This window comes from Entelurus aequoreus, linkage group LG09 (assembly GCF_033978785.1).
Source record: "Entelurus aequoreus isolate RoL-2023_Sb linkage group LG09, RoL_Eaeq_v1.1, whole genome shotgun sequence".
NCBI classification, from domain to species: Eukaryota; Metazoa; Chordata; class Actinopteri; order Syngnathiformes; family Syngnathidae; genus Entelurus; species Entelurus aequoreus.
In genome coordinates, this window is record NC_084739.1 from 54,802,559 (window position 1) to 54,822,466 (window position 19,908).

Sequence of the window (19,908 nt, forward strand, 5' to 3'; positions counted from 1 at the left end):
CATGGTGGGGCCAGCAGGAACCATCCCGAGTGGAGACGGGTCAGCAGCGTAGAGATGTCCCCATCCGATGAACAGGCTAGCGGTCCACCCCGGAGCAGAGTATAAAAGAAAAGAAAAGAAACGGCAGATCAACTGGTCTAAAAAGGGAGTCTATTTAAATGCTAGAGTATACAAATGAGTTTTAAGATGAGACTTAAATGCTTCTACTGAGGTAGCATCTCTAACTTTTACCGGGAGGGCATTCCATAATATTGGAGCCCGAATAGAAAACGCTCTATAGCCCGCAGACTTTTTTTGGGCTCTGGGAATCACTAATAAGCCGGAGTTCTTTGAACGCAGATTTCTTGCCGGGACATATGGTACAATACAATCGGCAAGATAGGCAGGAGCTTGACCGTGTAGTATTTTATACATAAGTAGTAAAACCTTAAAGTCGCATCCTAGGTGCACAGGAAGCCAGTGCAAGTGAGCCAGTATAGGCGTAATATGATCAAACTTTCTTGTTTTTGTCAAAAGTCTAGCAGCCGCATTTTGTACCATCTGTAATCTTTTAATGCTAGACATAGGGAGGCTCGAAAATAAAACGTTACAGTAATCGAGACGAGATGTAACGAACGCATGGATAATGATCTCAGCATCGCTAGTGGACAAGATGGAACGAATTTTAGCGATATTACGGAGATGAAAGAAGGCCGTTTTAGTAACACTCTTAATGTGTGACTCAAACGAGAGAGTTGGGTCGAAGATAATACCCAGATTCTTTACCGAGTCGCCTTGTGTAATTGTTTGGTTGTCAAATGTTAAGGTGGCATTATTAAATAGATGTTGGTGTCACTCACTCTTTTTTTTTAATGTCCTGCCCAGCTTCTCGGGCAAATCATACAGCAGATGTAGATGCCCATATCGGCTGTTCAGATTTACTTTACAAAAGAGAAGTGTAGCATACTTCTCTTGTTGCCTTACTTGTATTTTGACTTTATTAAATGTGTTTATATTATCATTTGGTGCAGCCGGGCCGGAGCAGGAGGGGATAGAAAGAGAGAAAAAGGAAGACAGAGGGGGGAATTGTGGGGACAAGAGGGGGATTAGACAGAGAGACAAAAACAACAACAGCAAACACAACAACAACAACAGAGCAACATCAGCAAATACGACATGTACAAATATGATGGTAAAAGTAATAGCAAATAAGCAGTTAGCGAAAATAAAAATAAAAAAATACAGAAATGACAATGAGCATTATTACACTAAAAATGGAGCAATATGAATACCAATAGAAATAGTGCTATTGATAATAAACAATACCAATACTTTACCTTTATTATCAACAATATAAATGTTCAAATGCAACACTCTTAATGTGTGACTCAAACGAGAGAGTTGGGTCGAAGATAATACCCAGATTCTTTACCGAGTCGCCTTGTTTAATTGTTTGGTTGTCAAATGTTAAGGTGGTATTATTAAATAGATGTCGGTGTTGAGCAGGACCGATAATCAGCATTTCCGTTTTCTTAGCGTTGAGTTGCAAAAAGTTAGCGGACATCCATTGTTTAATTTCATAAAGACACGCCTGCAGCTGACTACAATCCGGCGTGTTGGTCAACTTTAGGGGCATGTAGAGTTGGGTGTCATCAGCATAACAGTGAAAGCTAACACCGTATTTACGTATGATGTCACCTAGCGGCAGCATGTAAATACTAAAGAGTGCAGGGCCAAGAACTGAACCCTGGGGGACGCCGCACGTTACCTTAACATAGTCCGAGGTCACATTGTTATGGGAGACACACTGCATCCTGTCAGTAAGATAAGAGTTAAACGAAGACAAGGCTAAGTCTGACATCCCAATACGCGTTTTGATACGCTCTAATAAAATATTATGATCCACAGTATCGAAAGCGGCGCTAAGATCAAGAAGCAGCAACATAGATGACGCATCAGAATCCATCGTTAGCAATAGATCATTAGTCATTTTTGCCAGGGCTGTCTCCGTAGAGTGATTTGCCCTGAAACCGGATTGAAAAGGTTCACAGAGATTGTTAGACGCTAAGTGTTCATTTAGCTGCTGTGCGACAATTTTTTCGAGAATTGTCGAGATAAACGGAAGGTGGGACACCGGCCGGTAGTTCACCATGAGGTCAGGATCGAGGTTAGGTCTTTTGAGTAGAGGATGAATAACCGCTTTTTTGAATGCTAGGGGAACAGTACCAGAGGAAAGTGATAAGTTTATAATATTTAACACTGATGGACCTAATAAAACAAAAAGCTCCTTGATAAGTTTCCCAGGAATTGGGTCAAGTAAACATGTTGTTTGTTTTGTCCCATTTACACATTTTAACAATTTCTCCAATGTTATTTCATCAAAGAGAGAGAAACTATTTTGGAGGGCAGTGTCCGTCGTATATACAGTCGTATCTGTGTTAATAGAACCCAGTTGTAGCTGAGATGCATTGTCTTTAATCTCTTTTCTAATGACTTCAATTTTCTTATTAAAGAAATTCATAAAGTCATCTGCTGAGTGGGTGGGGCTACTGGGAGGAGTCCCTTGTTGGGTTAGCGATGCTACTGTACTAAACAAACATTTAGGATCATTTTTGTTGAGGTGGATGAGATTTGAGTAATATTTAGCTTTAGCTGAGGTAAGCATGTGTTTATAAGTTATTAAACTATCACTCCATGCTTGATGGAAAACCTCAAGTTTAGTCGCACGCCATTTGCGTTCCAGCTTTCTACATGATAATTTCTGGGCTTTAGTTTCTTCTGTAAACCATGGGGTACGCCTTTTAGGGGCCCTTTTTAGCTTTAGCGGTGCTACACTATCAATGGTGTCGCGCAGGGCGTCGTTAAAGCTGTTAGTGAGGTTATCAATAGAGCCCACATAATTTGGGAATGGTGCCATTACCGAAGGCAGTAGGTCAGTAAGAGTCGTCGTTGTGGCAGCATTAATGTTGCGGCTGCTATAGTAGTTATTATTATTATTATTAGTTTGTTGACAATGAGTCAGAACTTCGAATTTTATAAGGTAATGATCGGACATTACTTTAGTGTACGGGAGTATCGTAACTTTAGAGGTGGTGACACCCCTGACAAGCACTAGATCTATCGTATTACCGTTGCGATGCATGGGTTCATTTATTATTTGTGTAAGACCACAGCTATCAATTATAGTCTGGAGCGCCACGCATGGAGGATCCGATGGGGTATTCATATGGATGTTAAAGTCTCCCATTATGATTATATTGTCGGCGTGCGTCACTAGATCAGCAACGAACTCTGAAAATTAATTGATAAAGTCCGAATAGGGCCCTGGGGGGCGGTAGATGACAGCCAGGTGCAGAGGCAGCGGTGTGACAAACCTCACAGTAAGCACCTCAAACGAGTTATATTTATTATTTAGGTCCGAGGTAAGGCTAAAGTTTTTGTTGTATATTAGTGCAACACCCCCACCCCTTTTAATGGGACGGGCAATATGCGTTCCCGTATAGCCAGGAGGAGACGCCTCACCCAGCGCAAAAAATTCGTCTGGTTTGAGCCAGGTCTCGGCTAGACCAACGACATCAAGATTGTTGTCTCTAATGACGTCATTAACTAATAACGTTTTGGAAGACAATGACCTTATGTTTAAAAAGCCCATATTATAGGTAGTGGGCTGTTTTGAGGAGTTTTTGTCGAAAGTATCCGTAGTAGCAATATTAATAATGTTACGTTTATTATGCGTAGTGCACTTTAAATAATTTCGACCATATCTAGGAATTGATATGACAGGAATTTTTAGATTGTTTGCCACCTCAGTAAAATGCATGTCCACCTCTGACGCAGAAAAAACATTATGTGAGTTGTATATTATTCTAAGAGAATTGCTATGTGTGCAGGGATTATCCAGCCTGGCGCTGGCTAGTTCTAGCTTAACAGACTCCTTATTAGCGCTTCTTTGTGGATTAGCATTTAGCTTTTTCGTTAGCCCCGCTAACAACAACGCATTTAGCTTTGTTGATCTTTTTTACTTTTTATTATTATTATGGGTGTACTCCGCCTTCCGCCCGAATGCAGCTGAGATAGGCTCCAGCACCCCCCGCCACCCCAAAAGGGACAAGCGGTAGAAAATGGATGGATGGATATTGTAGTAACTGACCAAAACTGTAAATTGATAAAAGTATGGGGTGCCTGATGTAAACATGTTATCACACTCTTGTAGTTGATACATTTTTAAAGATTTAGCTCAGTTTTCTCACATTTAGCTAATTTTCTTGACATTTGAAGTATAATTTGAAGTGAATCGAAATGTTAAATATTTTTCTAAATATTTGCCTTTACACTTGGCAAGATATTCAGATTTAACATTTGAATTTAGGTTCAACATTTAGGTTCAACATTTGAATTTAACATTTGGATTTGACATTTAGATTTTAGATTTAGCATTTAAGTATGACATCATTTAATGTAATTTAACTTTAGCATTTACATTTAACATTTAAGTTTAAAGTTAACATTTACATTTTAAGTTTAGATCCAACATTTAGATTTAACATTTATATTTAACATCTAGAATCAACATTTGAATTCAACATACTGTATATTGTTAAAATTAGGTTTAGCATTTAGATTTAAAATTTAGAATCAACATTATGAGTCAACATTTATATTCAAAATTAAGTTTAGCATTGAGATTTACCATTTGTATTTGCAATTTAGATCTATATTAGGGATTTAGATGTAACAGTTCATATTTGTAGATTTAATATTTAGATTTAGATTCAAGACTTTGATTTAACATGCAGCGTTAACATTTTTGTTTATATTTCAAATTTACCATTTAGATTTGAAATGTCATATTTATAGATTTATTTATTTATTTAGCAATTGCAAAGTCCTTTAGACAAGCAGTTCCCTCCTGGTCTGGTGTGGAGAGTGACTATTCTCCAGTATGTGTAAGGGGCAGTCTTTAAAGATGTGTTCCATTGTCTGCTTCTCTCCACAAGCACACAGAGGGCTACGGCAACTGCCCCATCTGTAAAGGCTGGCCAAGCACGGGCTATGTCCAGTCATGAATCTGTTGAATCTTGACCACTGTGTCCGTGGTCAGTGCCAGGCACCTGTTGGGAAGGGTCTGATAGATGATTGGCTTTGGATAGGTTTCTGTACAGCTCCTAGAATGCGGACGAGGCTCCAACACTTCCTGCTATAATGGGTGAAGTTTAGGTCAGCTACTGTCTCCTCACACTTTTTTGCCGGGATTTAGTTCATACTTGCCAACCCTCCCGTTTTTAGCGGGAGAATCCCGGTATTCAGCGCCTCTCCCGACAACCTCCCTTCTCCCGACAAACTCCCGGTATTCAGCCAGCGGCCTCCAGCTCAATGCGAACCTGAGTGGGGACAGCCGTTCTCACGTCCGCTTTCCCAGCAGCTTGCCTGCCCAATGACGTCATAACATCTACGGCTTTTAGAGAATAGAGCAGGGGTCACCAACGCGGTGCCCGCGGGCACCAGGTCGCCCGTAAGGACCAGATGAGTCGCCCGCGGGCCTGTTCTTAAAAAAAAAAAAAAAAAAAATTATTATTTTTTTATTTTTTTATTTTTTTTTTTTAATTAAATCTACATAGAAAAAACACAAGATACACTTTCAATCAGTGCATCAACCCAAACAACCTCCCCCATGCACACTCATCCACACCCACTCACACAAAAGGGGTTATTTCTTTCTGCTACCAATATTCTGGTTCCCACAACATAGACAACACATCTGCAAGGGACACAGTCCCTGAAGCACACATGATTGTATAGGCTGCGGGTCCACTAACATTTTCCTTAATTACTATTTTTTATGTAATTATTTTTATATTGTTTTACTTTCTTTTTTATCCAAGAAAATGTTTTTTATTTATTTATCTTATTTTATTTTATTTTTTTAAAAAGGGCCTTATCTTCAACAGACCAGGTTGTCAATGAAATTAGATTTGTTTAAAGGGTTTTTTAAACCAGGCCCAGTCCAGATAATGTCCAAGTCGGACTCAGCAACACACACCTTCATTCATGTACACAGAAAAAAATTAGGGAACACAACAGATTGCATATAATTTATAAACAAAATTACATTTTCAAAATAAGCATTTATGTACAGTCCAGATTATGTCCAGGTCACTCAAATTAGGAAACACAACAACAGATATCATATAATCTATAAACATAATTATACTTTCAAAATAAGCCTTTGAGGACTTCTCATCTTTTTTTTAATGTTTTTTGGCATCATTATCGTTTTCAACCATGTAACTTTCTAAAGTTAGAAAATACTGAATAAATGTTTTAAAGAAAGTAATACTAAGTGAATATCTGTTTTTGGCCTTAAAAATAAACATTTTACCGAGTACTATAATTAAATTGACTAAATCATGATTGTCAATGAACTCTCCTAAAATAACAGAAACCACATTAAGCTTCATAAACAAACCAATCTTTAAACACATTTGTTCAACTTCCACCCAAAACAAAGACACAATATGACAATACCAAAACAAATGTAGGGTGGATTCAGGCTCCTGACAACAAAATCGGCAATCATCTGACTCTGTCATATTCCATAATTTTAACATTTTCCCTGTGGGTAAGAAGTTATAAATAATTTTAATTTGAAAATAACGATTTTGCACATCGATAGTGGTTTTATAGATTAGTTTGAATATGGCATCCCATGGCAACGGGCAGTCAAAAAAGTCCTCCCATTTTCCATTTGTGTTGTATGAGGCAGCCTTCAAAGATTTCTTTATTAAATAAAAATTATATATTTTTCTATTTATTTTAGTTCCTTTTTGCCAACTAGAATTTCTTATTAGAGGTTTACAAACTAATAATTTAGTAGTTCCATAATTAATTATTTGTTTCCATCTTTTCCCAATTACTCCAGTTAGTTGATGAAATGAAAAGCTTGAGCAAGCATCACCATACATAGCTCTAAATTCATCATACTTCATCATTTTACCATTCTCATTGATAATATCATTGACAAAAATGATTCCTCTTTCAAACATATTTTTCCAAAAGAAAGGCTTTCCATCTATTACAATATTAGAGTTCATCCATATTAACTGCTGCAAAATATTGTCTCTTTTTTCTGGCACATAAAATTCAAAACACCACTATGAGTGGATTGTTTCCTTTATGAACCCCGCCATGTTTCCCAGCAGACTCTCTGGGAGGGGATCACTTGTAAAAAAGGATACAATTTCTTTTGATACAGTACATGTTTTTTGTCCAACAGGACATTTGTGTACCACTCAATGTTTAAATACATCTTTGGAACAATTGATGCTTTTAAAGACAGACACATAGCTTCAAGGTTGAGAAGTTTCAGGCCCCCATATTCATACTCTTTGTACAAAACCTTTCTTTTAATATTTTCTGGTTTGCCGTTCCAGACAAAATCGAAGACCCTCCGCTCATAAATCTTAAAAAAGTTTTGTGATGGAGCTGGTAATGACAAAAACAAATAAATAAATTGAGGAATAATTAACGAGTTGGCAATAGACATTTTACCTTACAAGGTTAGGGATTTCCCTTTCCATAATTTCATAATTTTGTCCATCTTTCTTAGTCGATTATCATAATTTACTGAGCCTAGATCTTCCAGATTTTCTGGGACAACAACACCAAGTATGTTAACTGGTCCATCTGTCCACAAAACAGGCACTTTGCATTCCATTCGAAAGGACGTTCCCTTTAGATTTCCGATCCTTAACATTTTACATTTATCATAATTAAGCTTAAGGCCAGATTGCTGTGAAAATATGTCCAAAAGATTAAGAAGGTTCCGCAAACAATGAGGAAAAATCTTATCTTTGTGAATCAGCCTTTTCTGACATGAACTTCATCAAGAACAAACACAGAACACGCCTCACTGATGCACATCTGCAAGACTCACTCAGAGTTGCAGTGTCAAGTTACACACCAGAGTACAACACACTAGTTAACAGCATGCAATGCCAGGCTTCCCACTAACTGACAAAGAAACAGATAACAGATTTGGTGTCCAGTTCAAAGTGTGACATGATTTAAAAATTTGAGAGTTTACTTTTGTATTTGACATGAGTTATTATTTGTACAAACATGGTGCAAAGTAATTCATGATTTGTTCAAAAATGTTAGTGGCTAGCTAGTTAAAATGGGATATTGTGATTTCACAAGACTGTCTTAGAAGTCATCATTTGAAAATGTTCAATTTGAAAAATGTGCACTTAGAGAAAATATAAAAATAAAGTGTTGCATATTGATATTTATCTGTTTCTATATATATTTATTGTGAGAAATCATTAAGATGATCAGTGATCCCACAAAGATAAATATCATTAATTATTAATAATAACAGAGTTAAAGGTAAATTGAGCAAATTGGCTACTTCTGGCAATTTATTTAAGTGTGTATCAAACTGGTAGCCCTTCGCATTAATCAATACCCAAGAAGTAGCCCTTGGTTTCAAAAAGGTTGGTGACCCCTGGAGTAGAGTGTACAACAAGCAGAGAGAGTTCTTGGTTTCTTATGTGTGTTTATTGTTAGGCAGTTTCATTAACGTCCTCCCAGCGCGGTAACAACACACAACAACAGCAGTCACGTTTAGTCTACTGTAAAGCAGTTCGTCTGCCGTAAACAGCAATGTTGTGACACTCTTAAACAGGACAATACTGCCACCTACCGGATAGCCTGCAGAATACTGAAATTCAAGTATGTCTTTTATTTATATGGATAATAAAATAAAAAATTAAAATAAAATATATATATAGCTAGAATTCACTGAAAGTCAAGTATTTCATACATATATATATATATATATATATATATATATATATATATATATATATATATATATATATATATATATATATATATATATATATATATATATATATATATATATATATATGTGAAATACTTGATTTGGTGAATTCTAGCTGTAAATATACTCTCCTCTTAACCACGCCCTTGGCCACGCCCCAACCACGCCCCCCGCCCCAAACACGCCCCCCCCCCACCCCCACCTCCCGATATTAAATGTCTCAAGGTTGGCAAGTATGATGTAGTTAGCGATTCAATTAGGTGATCTGCCATGTCAGAATCCCCTGATGTTTCATAGGCTTGTAGGAGGGCAGCACTTTCTTCGTCTTAGCATGGGATGTCAAGGGGTCGGTAGTCTCGGGGGATTGCTGCACGGGCTGTATGTGGCGCTGCAAAAGCGGGTTTATGCTTCGTCTACAGTGATGGTGTGGAGTGGGATGGTGACAATACTCCAGTTCAGGGTTTTACTGTATTTCTTTCAGTTGGCCTTGTGAAAGTTCCAGCACATCTTCCTCCCTTGGGCTGTTTATGACTGGAAGTTGTAGGCCAATGTGTATGAGCGAGGGCCAGTGTTGACTGTGTGGAAAATTGTCAATAATTAGTATCTGTTCAGGATAGGGGGTTCCATTCAGATAGCTGGCACAGCACAGGTCAGGAGAATAGTCCTTATTCTATCTTGCTGAGTAGACTTTGTTTCGGGTTGTGTATCAGAACAATGTCATTTCTAGATCTCCAGTCTGAAAGTGCCTCACCGTCCCTGTCCGCTGTTGGGTATCTCTCGTCAGGGTGGTGGCTGTTAAAGACTCCCACTAAGATGGCAGGGTGGGATAGGGTGGCCTAAACCTGCAGATCCCAGTTGCCACTAGGGGGTTTATACACATTAGCAGTATGGAAGCCACCAATGATAATGGCATTTGAGTATTGTGTTGTTGTTGGCAAGTCCGTGTATGGCGTGGGGTGTGTATCACAGGAGGTCAAAATTGTTGATGGTGTAGTGACCTGCTACCGCTGTGCCTATCTGGGTCGCTTGGAGGCAGATCACATCAATAAGATGTTTGGAGGCAAGGATTTCGATAAGGCTTCGCTTGGGAGTAGAAAGGCCTTCAGCATTGAGTTGTAATATGCGAAGGGCAGGTCCTATCGCCAGGTGCCCTTGAAGCTGTTTTCGACTTTGGGACTGTAACTAGAATTCTTTGACTTTGCTCTCAGGCGTTATCTTTTCGAATTTAGTCTGCTGGTGGAATCATATTTATAGATGTAACATTTAGATTCAGCAATTAGATTTAAAATGTTGCTTTAGTATTCAGTTTAAACATTTAGATTTAGATTTAACTTTTAGATTCAACATTTAAATCTAACATTTTGATTTGACGTTTAGATTTAGAGTTTAGATTAGATTTAATAGATTTAGAGTTAACATTTACTTTTAAAATTTGTGTTTCAATTTGTATTTATATTTGGACTTTAGAGTTGGATTTAGTATTTAATAATTAAGAATTCAACATTTCAGATTTAAAGATTCAACATTTAGATGTAGTACTTATATTTAGAGTTAACATGTAGACTTAATATGAGGTGACTACTTGTCCAGGGTGTACCCCGCCTTCGATTATAGCTGAGATAGGCTCCAGCACCTCTGCGACCCCGAAGGGAATAAGCGGTAGAAAATGGATGGATTTAGATTTAGCATTTAGATCAGACCTGGGCATTCTGCGGCCCGCGGGCCGCATCCGGCCCTTTGTGCGTCCCTGTCCTGCCCGCGTGAGGCCAATTATAAATTACAAAATACATTTTAAAAAGTATCTATGTCGAGTGTGCAATACAACGGTGCTGCTTTTGTTTTGAAAATCGTTATTCGTATTACTTCCGTGTGGACGTACGCGTGTGAGTGATTGTGAGTGAATGTGAACAGCTGCTGTAAAGTTGAAAAAACATCTATGTCGTGCGCGCAATACAACTGTGCTGCTTTTATTTTGAAAAGTATTATTTATGGGCGTGTGTCCGTGTGTAACCTGTGAGTGAAGGTGCACATGCAGCGACAAGTGATGCACGGTTTACACCTGAGACGCTAAAAAGAGAAAAGTTGATGAAGAATGCCGTGTTTCCAACAAGACATGGACTGCAAAGCAACGTTCCTTCTAAGGTGCGTGCCTGCGCAATTGCGCACTGCTCAAGCGTCCGCTGCGCGCAGCAAATATATGCCGCACACCAAATCAAATCCCATCTGAATTCTAAACAAAATAAACATATTTATTCTATGTAATTTTGCAATGCAACTTTGAGTGACAGTGACAACAAGCGGCCCTAACGGTGTTCGTCAACACCGTTCAATTGAACACCGTTCAATTATTGTAACGTCTATCGAGATGCTTCGAGGACAGGAATTATATCGATCACTTTATTGAGCAAAACTGTTTATATTCGGACATAACCACACTAAAAACATGAGTAAAACAATTCCATCTCGAAAAACTAGTCATTTTCAGCCGTACAAACCAGGCCAAAACCAACTTGTCATCTGTCACCAACACGCATAGCACTAAACCACTGGTGCGTTTATGGCCACACAAAAAGTCGGACAACTCAAACGCCACACAAAGTTACACTATGACTCCTCAGTCATACGTGTGCTTATTTTACTGTCATTTATTATTAATGTTAATTTATTTATATTAGTCATGGAATGCTGTTACACACACTATGTTGAAGCCCTTTGAGACACTTGTGATTTAGGGCTATACAAATAAACATTGATTGATTGATTGATTGATTGAAGTATTACTATTATTATTAATTATTATTATTATTATTATTTATCTAACGGTATATATCAAAAATAATATTGAGCAAAATTTTATTGAAATATTGTCGATGTGGCCCTCCAGCAATGCTCGGGTTGCTCATGCGGCCCCCGGTAAAAATTAATTGCCCACCCCTGATTTAGATTCACCATTGAATTTTTACGTCAAACGTGACGAAAATGACCCAAAGATGAGAAAAGTGAGCAAAATATTCAAGCTCGAGAAGTTTGAATACATGTTTACACATCGGTACAGGCAGTATAAAAAATGTTTATATACAAACCCCGTTTTCATATGAGTTGGGAAATTGTGTTAGATGTAAATATAAACGGAATACAATGATTTGCAAATCATTTTCAACCCATATTCAGTTGAATATGCTACAAAGACAACATATTTGATGTTCAAACTGATAAACTTTTTTTTTTGTAAACAATCATTAACTTTAGAATTTGATGCCAGCAACACGTGACAAAGAAGTTGGGAAAGGTAGCAATAAATACTGATAAAGTTGAGGAATGCTCATCAAACACTTATTTGGAACATCCCACAGGTGAACAGGCAAATTGGGAACAGGTGGGTGCCATGATTGGGTATAAAAGTAGATTCCATGAAATGCTCAGTCATTCACAAACAAGGATGGGGCGAGGGTCACCACTTTGTCAACAAATGCGTGAGCAAATTGTTGAACAGTTTAAGAAAAACATTTCTCAACCAGTTATTGCACGGAATTTAGGGATTTCACCATCTACATCAAAGGGTTCAGAGAATCTGGAGAAATCACTGCATGTAAGCAGCTAAGCCCCGTGACCTTCGATCCCTCAGGCTGTACTGCATCAACAAGCGACATCAGTGTGTAAAGGATATCACCACATAAGGCTCAGGAACACTTCAGAAACCTACTGTCAGTAACTACAGTTGGTCACTACATCTGTAAGTGCAAGTTAAAACTCCTATGCAAGGCGAAAACCGTTTATCAACAACACCCAGAAACGCCGTCGGCTTCGCTGGGCCTGAGCTCATCTAAGATGGACTGATACAAAGTGGAAAAGTGTTCTGTGGTCTGACAAGTCCACATTTCAAATTGTTTTTGGAAACTGTGGACGTCGTGTCCTCCGGACCAAAGAGGAAAAGAACCATCCGGATTGTTATAGGGGCAAAGTTGAAAAGCCAGCATCTGTGATGGTATGGGGGTGTATTAGTGCCCAAGACATGGGTAACTTACACATCCGTGAAGGCGCCATTAATGCTGAAAGGTACCTACAGGTTTTGGAGCAACATATGTTGCCATCCAAGCAACGTTACCATGGACGCCCCTGCTTATTTCAGCAAGACAATGCCAAGCCACGTGTCAACGTGGATTCATAGTAGAAGAGTGCGGGTACTAGATTGGCCTGCCTGTAGTCCAGACCTGTCTCCCATTGAAAATGTGTGGCGCATTATGAAGCCTAAAATACCACAACGGAGACCCCCGGACTGTTGAACAACTTAAGCTGTACATCAAGCAAGAATGGGAAAGAATTCCACCCGAGAAGCTTAAAAAATGTGTCTCCTCAGTTCCCAAACGTTTACTGAGTGTTGTTAAAAGGAAAGGCCATGTAACACAGTGGTGAACATGCCCTTTCCCAACTACTTTGGCACGTGTTGCAGCCATGAAATTCTAAGTTAATTATTATTTGCAAAAAAAAAAAAAAGTTTATGAGTTTGAACATCAAATATCTTGTCTTTGTAGTGCATTCAATTGAATATGGGTTGAAAAGGATTTTTAAATCATTGTATTCCGTTTATATTTACATCTAACACAATTTCCCAACTCATATGGAAACGGGGTTTGTACGTTCACGCAAAGCAGTGATCTCCATAAGCGAATGTGTACAAGGTGGAAAACATTTCAAAGTCAAAAGCCAAGGACAAAGTGGTGTGTAATTTGAGCATTGAGAGACAAATCGGCAGTATACATGCTGTACAAGAAGCAGCCAACAGGAGGACTCACTCGCTCAGTAAATGTAAGTAGAAAGTCTGTCACTTTGTTTGTTTGTAAGTATTCATATGACAATAAGCGAGATTGACAATGGTTCAGTTCACCTTGTTAATTTGAAAAAAATTAATAGACTATGCCATGATCTTTTCATTCCACAGCTGTGACCCAGTCCCACATTTGGGCCTTGGATCGTCGGACCTTTCAGATTATCATGATGCGGACGGCACAAGCCCAGCATGAGGAATATTTCAGCTTTTTGAGCAGGTGAGGCACCCTCACAAACGATGTTATCCAATTTGCAAATATTGTAACATTAGAAAGTAGTTCAATAATCTTGAACTTGAATTAGGTCAGGGGTCTCAAAATAGAAGGCCCATCATTTGTGGCCCTACACCAAACTTCATAGTTTAGTGTAACTGTGGCCCACGCACCCTGGTCAGCTAATAGTTAAATACTGTATATTTTGTCAATCTAGAATCCCACTACCTCAATAACGGTGCAAGCACAACAATTACATCACAACAAACACATTGAGCAACACAACAAGCATCTTCCTGTGAGCAAGCTGAAGTGAACACAACAAAAGAGCCCAAAATCTAACATTTTCGCATTAAATATTAAATTTTTACACTTATAATACCTTAAGGCGTACCATAGCCGATGGTCACTCTCCTCCAGGGGCCCCTACTTAAATTAAGTTTGAGGCCCCTGAGTTACATTTATCCGTGAGGATTTTTACGATTTATGATTATTCACCATCACAGTAGATTTATAATTTAAAAAAATAAATTACTTTCACCTGGAAAATTCACAAAATTATGATATTTACCATTGTGTAATAGCAGGAATTTTATTTTCAGGGACATAACAAGGTACAAAAATGCAAATACGAGATTATTAGTATTTGGATGATCATCCTTTCATAGCCAATGACTGTGTGAAGTCTTGAGCCCAAGAGGGTTTTACTGCTTTCACTTTTGTTTTCCATAAGCAAAAAGCATGCTCTATTATTGGTCATGGTAATAATTTGCTGTTTAAAACATGGTTAGCAGCTTACCCTGAGGACCTTTGCACAATTCAACATGGTCGATAAAGAGAAGAAAGAAACTGAGGTAAAGGTTAAGAACGGGTGATTGCCTTTGCTTTTGAAGAATATTTCATTTATTCACCTTTAAAAAATATTTGAAATAATTAACCGGTTGAAATGGTTTTCAGAATATCAACTACGGCTGTCTTCGACTAACCCAGGATTTCCACTGAATGCGTAACGGCTGTTGAACAGTGCCGACCCGGAAGGTCTGTGGCTTCCGCCAATCCCCACTGCCCCTTCTGTTGCGCATTGTCCAAAACAAAAGCAGATTTTAGCTAAATTGATCTGCCGTGTTGCGGCGTATGGCAAATATAGAAGCTCTGCTATCTTAGAATGTTCCGTTTCTGAACAAGGAGACTACAGCCATCAACGCACATTCAATCTCTTTATTAACTAGCGCGAATGCAATCCAGGTAAAAGATTTACCAGAGCTGCCGTAACAACCCGCAAACTGCGAGTCTGAGCTAACAAACACAGCTGAGCGAATTATGCTCTGCCTGGGCGCTAACGTCAAGTCACTTAGCAACAGGCTAAGCCTTTTAAAGGCACATACACGTATTACACACCTTGGTCTCATGAAACATCTCAGCTATTATGCCAGATATTTGAAGTTAAAAAAAAAAAAAGTAGCTCAATAATGACTTCCTCTAGTAAAGAGTAATTTCGTTAGTAATTCAATTTGGCAAAGTAACTAGTAACTATAATTACTTTTTTAAATGTAACTTTCCAAACACTTGAAGTAATACAGAGTAAAACTAATATGTGGAGCAGTATGTTTTTTTAGTCAGTAGACAACAATAATAAATAGTAGATCACATGACTTCAAGACAGCATCGATCTCATTCATTTAAATCAACATCGGTATTCATACTTTATTTAGTGATGTAAGAATTAAACGTCCATATAAAAGTAGAAATGTTCACATTTCAGCCTGCAAGAATTCCACTTCCAACTAGAGAAAACACATTGCAATAAGTTTTGTTAAATTTTGTTAATGTTTTACACACAAACACACATGCACATACGCATTCACACGCACACACACACACTATAATGACAGTTGTAGTCCAATAACCCTTACAAATAGCTACTAGTGACTCACTAGTTACTCAGTACTTGAGTAGTTTGTTTCATTCAATACTTATTATTATTCAAATAATTATTTGGATGAGTAATTTTTACTTTCACTTTACTAATATTTCCCTAAAGTAACGGTACTCACAGTATTTGAGTACAATTTGACTGCTTTACCTGTGGCTACTTATGTAACATTAGCCATGGATGTTTTGACCACTGGTTGTTCTGAGTCTACCAAGGTTACAAAGAGCATGAACTGGTTGGTGGCTTGTTTTTTTGGATGATTGTACTTTAAAGGCCTACTGAAACCCACTACTATCGACCACGCAGTCTAATAGTTTATATATCAATGATGAAATCTTGCCATTGCAACTCATGCCAATACGGGCGGGTTAACTTATAAAGTGGAATTTAAAATTTCCCGCCACACTTCCGGTTGAAAACGTCTCGATATGATGACGTATGCGCGTGACGTAAACGGTTGATAGAAGTATTGGTACCCCATTGAATATAATACAAAAAAGCTCTGTTTTCATTTCAAAATTCCACAGTATTCTGGACATCTGTGTTGGTGAATCTTTTGCAATTTGTTTAATGAACGATGGAGACTGCAAAGAAGAAAGTTGTAGGTGGGATCGGTGTATTAGCGGCGGACTACAGCAACACAGCCAGGAGGACAGAGATGGATAGCAGACGCGTTAGCCCCCAAACTCAACTTAACTTCCTCCGTCTCGCCGACCGCATCTGTGATCGGATGAAGTCCTTTGTCGCACCGTCGATCGCTGGAACGCAGGTGAGCACGGGTGTTGATGAGCAGATGAGGGCTGGCTGGCGTAGGTGGATAGCTAATGTTTTTAGCATAGCTCTGTGAGGTCCGGTTGCTAAGTTAGCTTCAATGGCGTCGTTAGCAACAGCATTGTTAACCTTCCCCAGGCTGGAAAGCATTAACCGTGTATTTACATGTCCACGGTTTAATAGTATTGTTGATCTTCTGTCTATCCTTCCAGTCAGGGATTTATTTATTTTGTTTCTATATGCAGTTAAGCACGATGCTATCACGTTAGCTCCGTAGCTAAAGTGTTTCGTCGATGTATTGTCGTGGAGATAAAAGTCACTGTGAATGTCCATTTCGCGTTCTCGACTCTCATTTTCAAGAGGATATAGTATCCGAGGTGGTTTAAAATACAAATCCGTGATCCACAATAGAAAAAGGAGGGAGTGTGGAATCCAATGAGCCAGCTTGTACCTAAGTTACGTTCAGAGCGAAAAAAGATGTCTTGCACTGCATTCTAGTCCTTCACTCTAACGTTCCTCATCCACGAATCTTTCATCCTCACTCAAATTAATGGGGTAATCGTCGCTCTCTCGGTCCGAATCGCTCTAGCTGCATTGAAAACAATAGGAAAATGTGAGGAGCCTGTCAACTGACTATGTCACGCTACTTCCGGTAGGGGCAAGGCTTTTTTTTTATCAGACACCAAAAGTTGCGATCTTTATCGTCGTTGTTCTCTACTAAATCCTTTCAGCAAAAATATGGCAATATCGCGAAATGATCAAGTATGACACATAGAATGGATCTGCTATCCCCGTTTAAATAAAAACAATTTCAGTAGGCCTTTAAAGGAACAGAGAGTTCTCATAAAACTCAGATGCTGACTCATTTTATTATTCATTTAAAATCTGTTCTTGATAATGTTTATTTTTTCTCCCAATGTGTTTTTTATCTATTTTGGCAAATACCATATGAGCACTCTAATCCTCGGCGCAGAAGCATCGTGCAAGTTTTGGGAATTAATTTAAGGCGGGCACATAGTGCATAGCTGTAAAGCGACAAGGAGCTCGGACGTGTTTAAGAGTTCAAGTGTGTACCTGTACGGCAGGTCTGTTTGTAACTCTGCGGGAGGGGAGGGCACTGATAATGCATCTTTTTTCAGAATATTTTTGGGATATCCATGAATGTTCTCAAAGATCGAATGGTCGATCACAATCAACAGGTTTGTGACCCATGATCTAGAAGAGGTAAAAGTCACAACACGGTGTCATGATCCGTTGCCCGGGTCATGTTTTGTTTTTCTTTAGTAATTGTTGTGTTATGTTTAAAGTAATGTTATTTTCATTTATTATGCACCCCCCAACCAACTGTTACATCAGCCCGGGGCGCAGCCCAAGTAGAGAAACAATAAAACAGAAACAGAGACTGAGACACACAAAGGAATCTAAAATAAACATTTAAGACTCACAATGAACACATAAATTAAAAGTCATCTGCGGTAAAGAGGTGAGTGTTAAGCTGTGCTATAAAAGAGTCCAGAGTGGTGGCGGACTTGATATTCAGAGGGAGCTTATTCCATAGCCTAGGTGCCATCACTGAGAAAGCACGGTCTCCCTTTGTCACTAGGTTTGATCGTGGGATCTTCAGGGTCATCTGGTTGTCAGATCTAAGGCAACGACCAAGCCTGGAGCTGGTAGGTTGGTCCAGGAGATCTTTGATGTAAGCTGGGGCGAGACCATTGAGCGCTTTGAATACATACTTGAGGATCTTAAATTTTACTCTGCGCTTCACTGGAAGCCAGTGAAGCGCATCAATAAGAGGATGGGAGAAATGTGTTCCCTCATTTTTATGCCTCTCACCAGCCTTGCAGCTGCATTTTGTACTAGCTGCATGCTATGGATGGTCTTGTCGGTGACCCCAGCATAGAGGGCACTGCAATAGTTCAGTCTGGATAAGATGAGCATCAACACGACCCTCCGTAGGTCACTGGGGGAGAGGAAAGACTTGATCTTGGCTATTGTGCGCAGTTGGAAAAAACAGGATTTCACCACAGATTTCACTTGCTTGTCAAACTTGAGGTCTGGGTCGAATATGACCCCAATGTTTTTGACATGGGGTTTTTCCAAGAGTGGCCAAACTTCCCAAATTATTTCTGATCTGACTGACCGAGGTGGAGTTGCCAAACAGATGCATTTCACTCTTGGTGTCATTTAGCTGCAGGAAGCTTTGTGACATCCACTCCTTTATGTCCCGCAAGCAGTCTTTCAATAGGTCCAGCCCAGATCGTCTGTCTTGAGTGGAAGATAGATTTGAGTATCGTCAGCGTAGCAGTTTTTGCTACGTCTTGTTGTTAAGCCTTTGTCGTAGCTTTTTCTATTTTCGTATTTTTGCCTTGTTAGTGGAATAAATCATCCTTCTCACTGCACGCTGCTTCCTGTTGTCCTTCTGCATCTTGGAGAAACAACCACCGCAAAACCATGCGACCCTGACGTGACACAAGATTTCTATGAGTGAACTACTGCAACTCCCTCTACGCTGGAACGAACCAGGCCTCAATCGCTCGATTGCAGTTAGTCCAAAATGCTGCTGCTCGCCTGGCACTAAAAAAGATGAACACATTACCCCCATTTTAGCATCCCTTCACTGACTCCCAGTTCATTTTAGAATTAATTTTAAATATTATTGATTGTTTTTAAATCTTTTAACGGATTAGCGCCACAATATATGTCAGACCTTTTAAAAATGTACACCACCACAAGGTCTCTGAGGTCAGCTGATCAGTTTCTTCTTGGCGACCCAAAAACCTGTTTAAAATCCAGAGGCGATCGTGCATTTTCTGCTGTGGCTCCAAAACTTTAGAACAATATCCCTCTTGCTATTCGGGCGGCTCCCGCTTTAATGAGTTTTAAATCACGTCTTAAAACATCATTTTACTCTTTGGCTTTTAAACCAGCATGAGAGTTGTGATGTTAGTCTATTTTATTTTCTCGGATGTATTTTACGTATTCATTATTTTATATTTAAATGTTTTATAATATTGACTCTCCTAGTATGTATGTCTCAACTTCTGTGCAGCACTTTGTGAAACTTCTATTGTTTTTTTGTTTTTTTAATGTGCTATATAAATAAAGTGGATTGGATTGAACCAGCAAAAGGATCATTACTGCTGCCAGAGGGGAACAGTAAGGTCAAAACTACACAGCAGCATCATGCGCTGGTGTTCTGTCGAAATGAGCTGCTTTGTCAAAAAAAGAGCTACCGCTTGCTATTACTATTAAGCAACGGTGATGAAAACGAAAATGTAGGCTAATGTGCATCAATTTGAAATTCACAGACACAATGAAAGAAATATAATTTTAAATAATTA

The 19,908-nt window shown here is 38.9% G+C and overlaps 1 protein-coding gene across 2 annotated transcripts in view; it reads left to right on the forward strand.

Moving 5' to 3' along the window:
- The window catches only part of LOC133657516 (cGMP-dependent protein kinase 2), a 166,862-nt gene that overhangs the window by 50,492 nt on the left and 96,462 nt on the right, over window positions 1-19,908 (forward strand). For both annotated transcript variants that reach the window (XM_062058951.1, XM_062058952.1), the window contains exon 6: window positions 13,761-13,866. In XM_062058951.1, coding sequence (XP_061914935.1) covers window positions 13,761-13,866 — 106 coding nt within the window. The remainder of the gene's footprint in view (window positions 1-13,760; window positions 13,867-19,908) is intronic.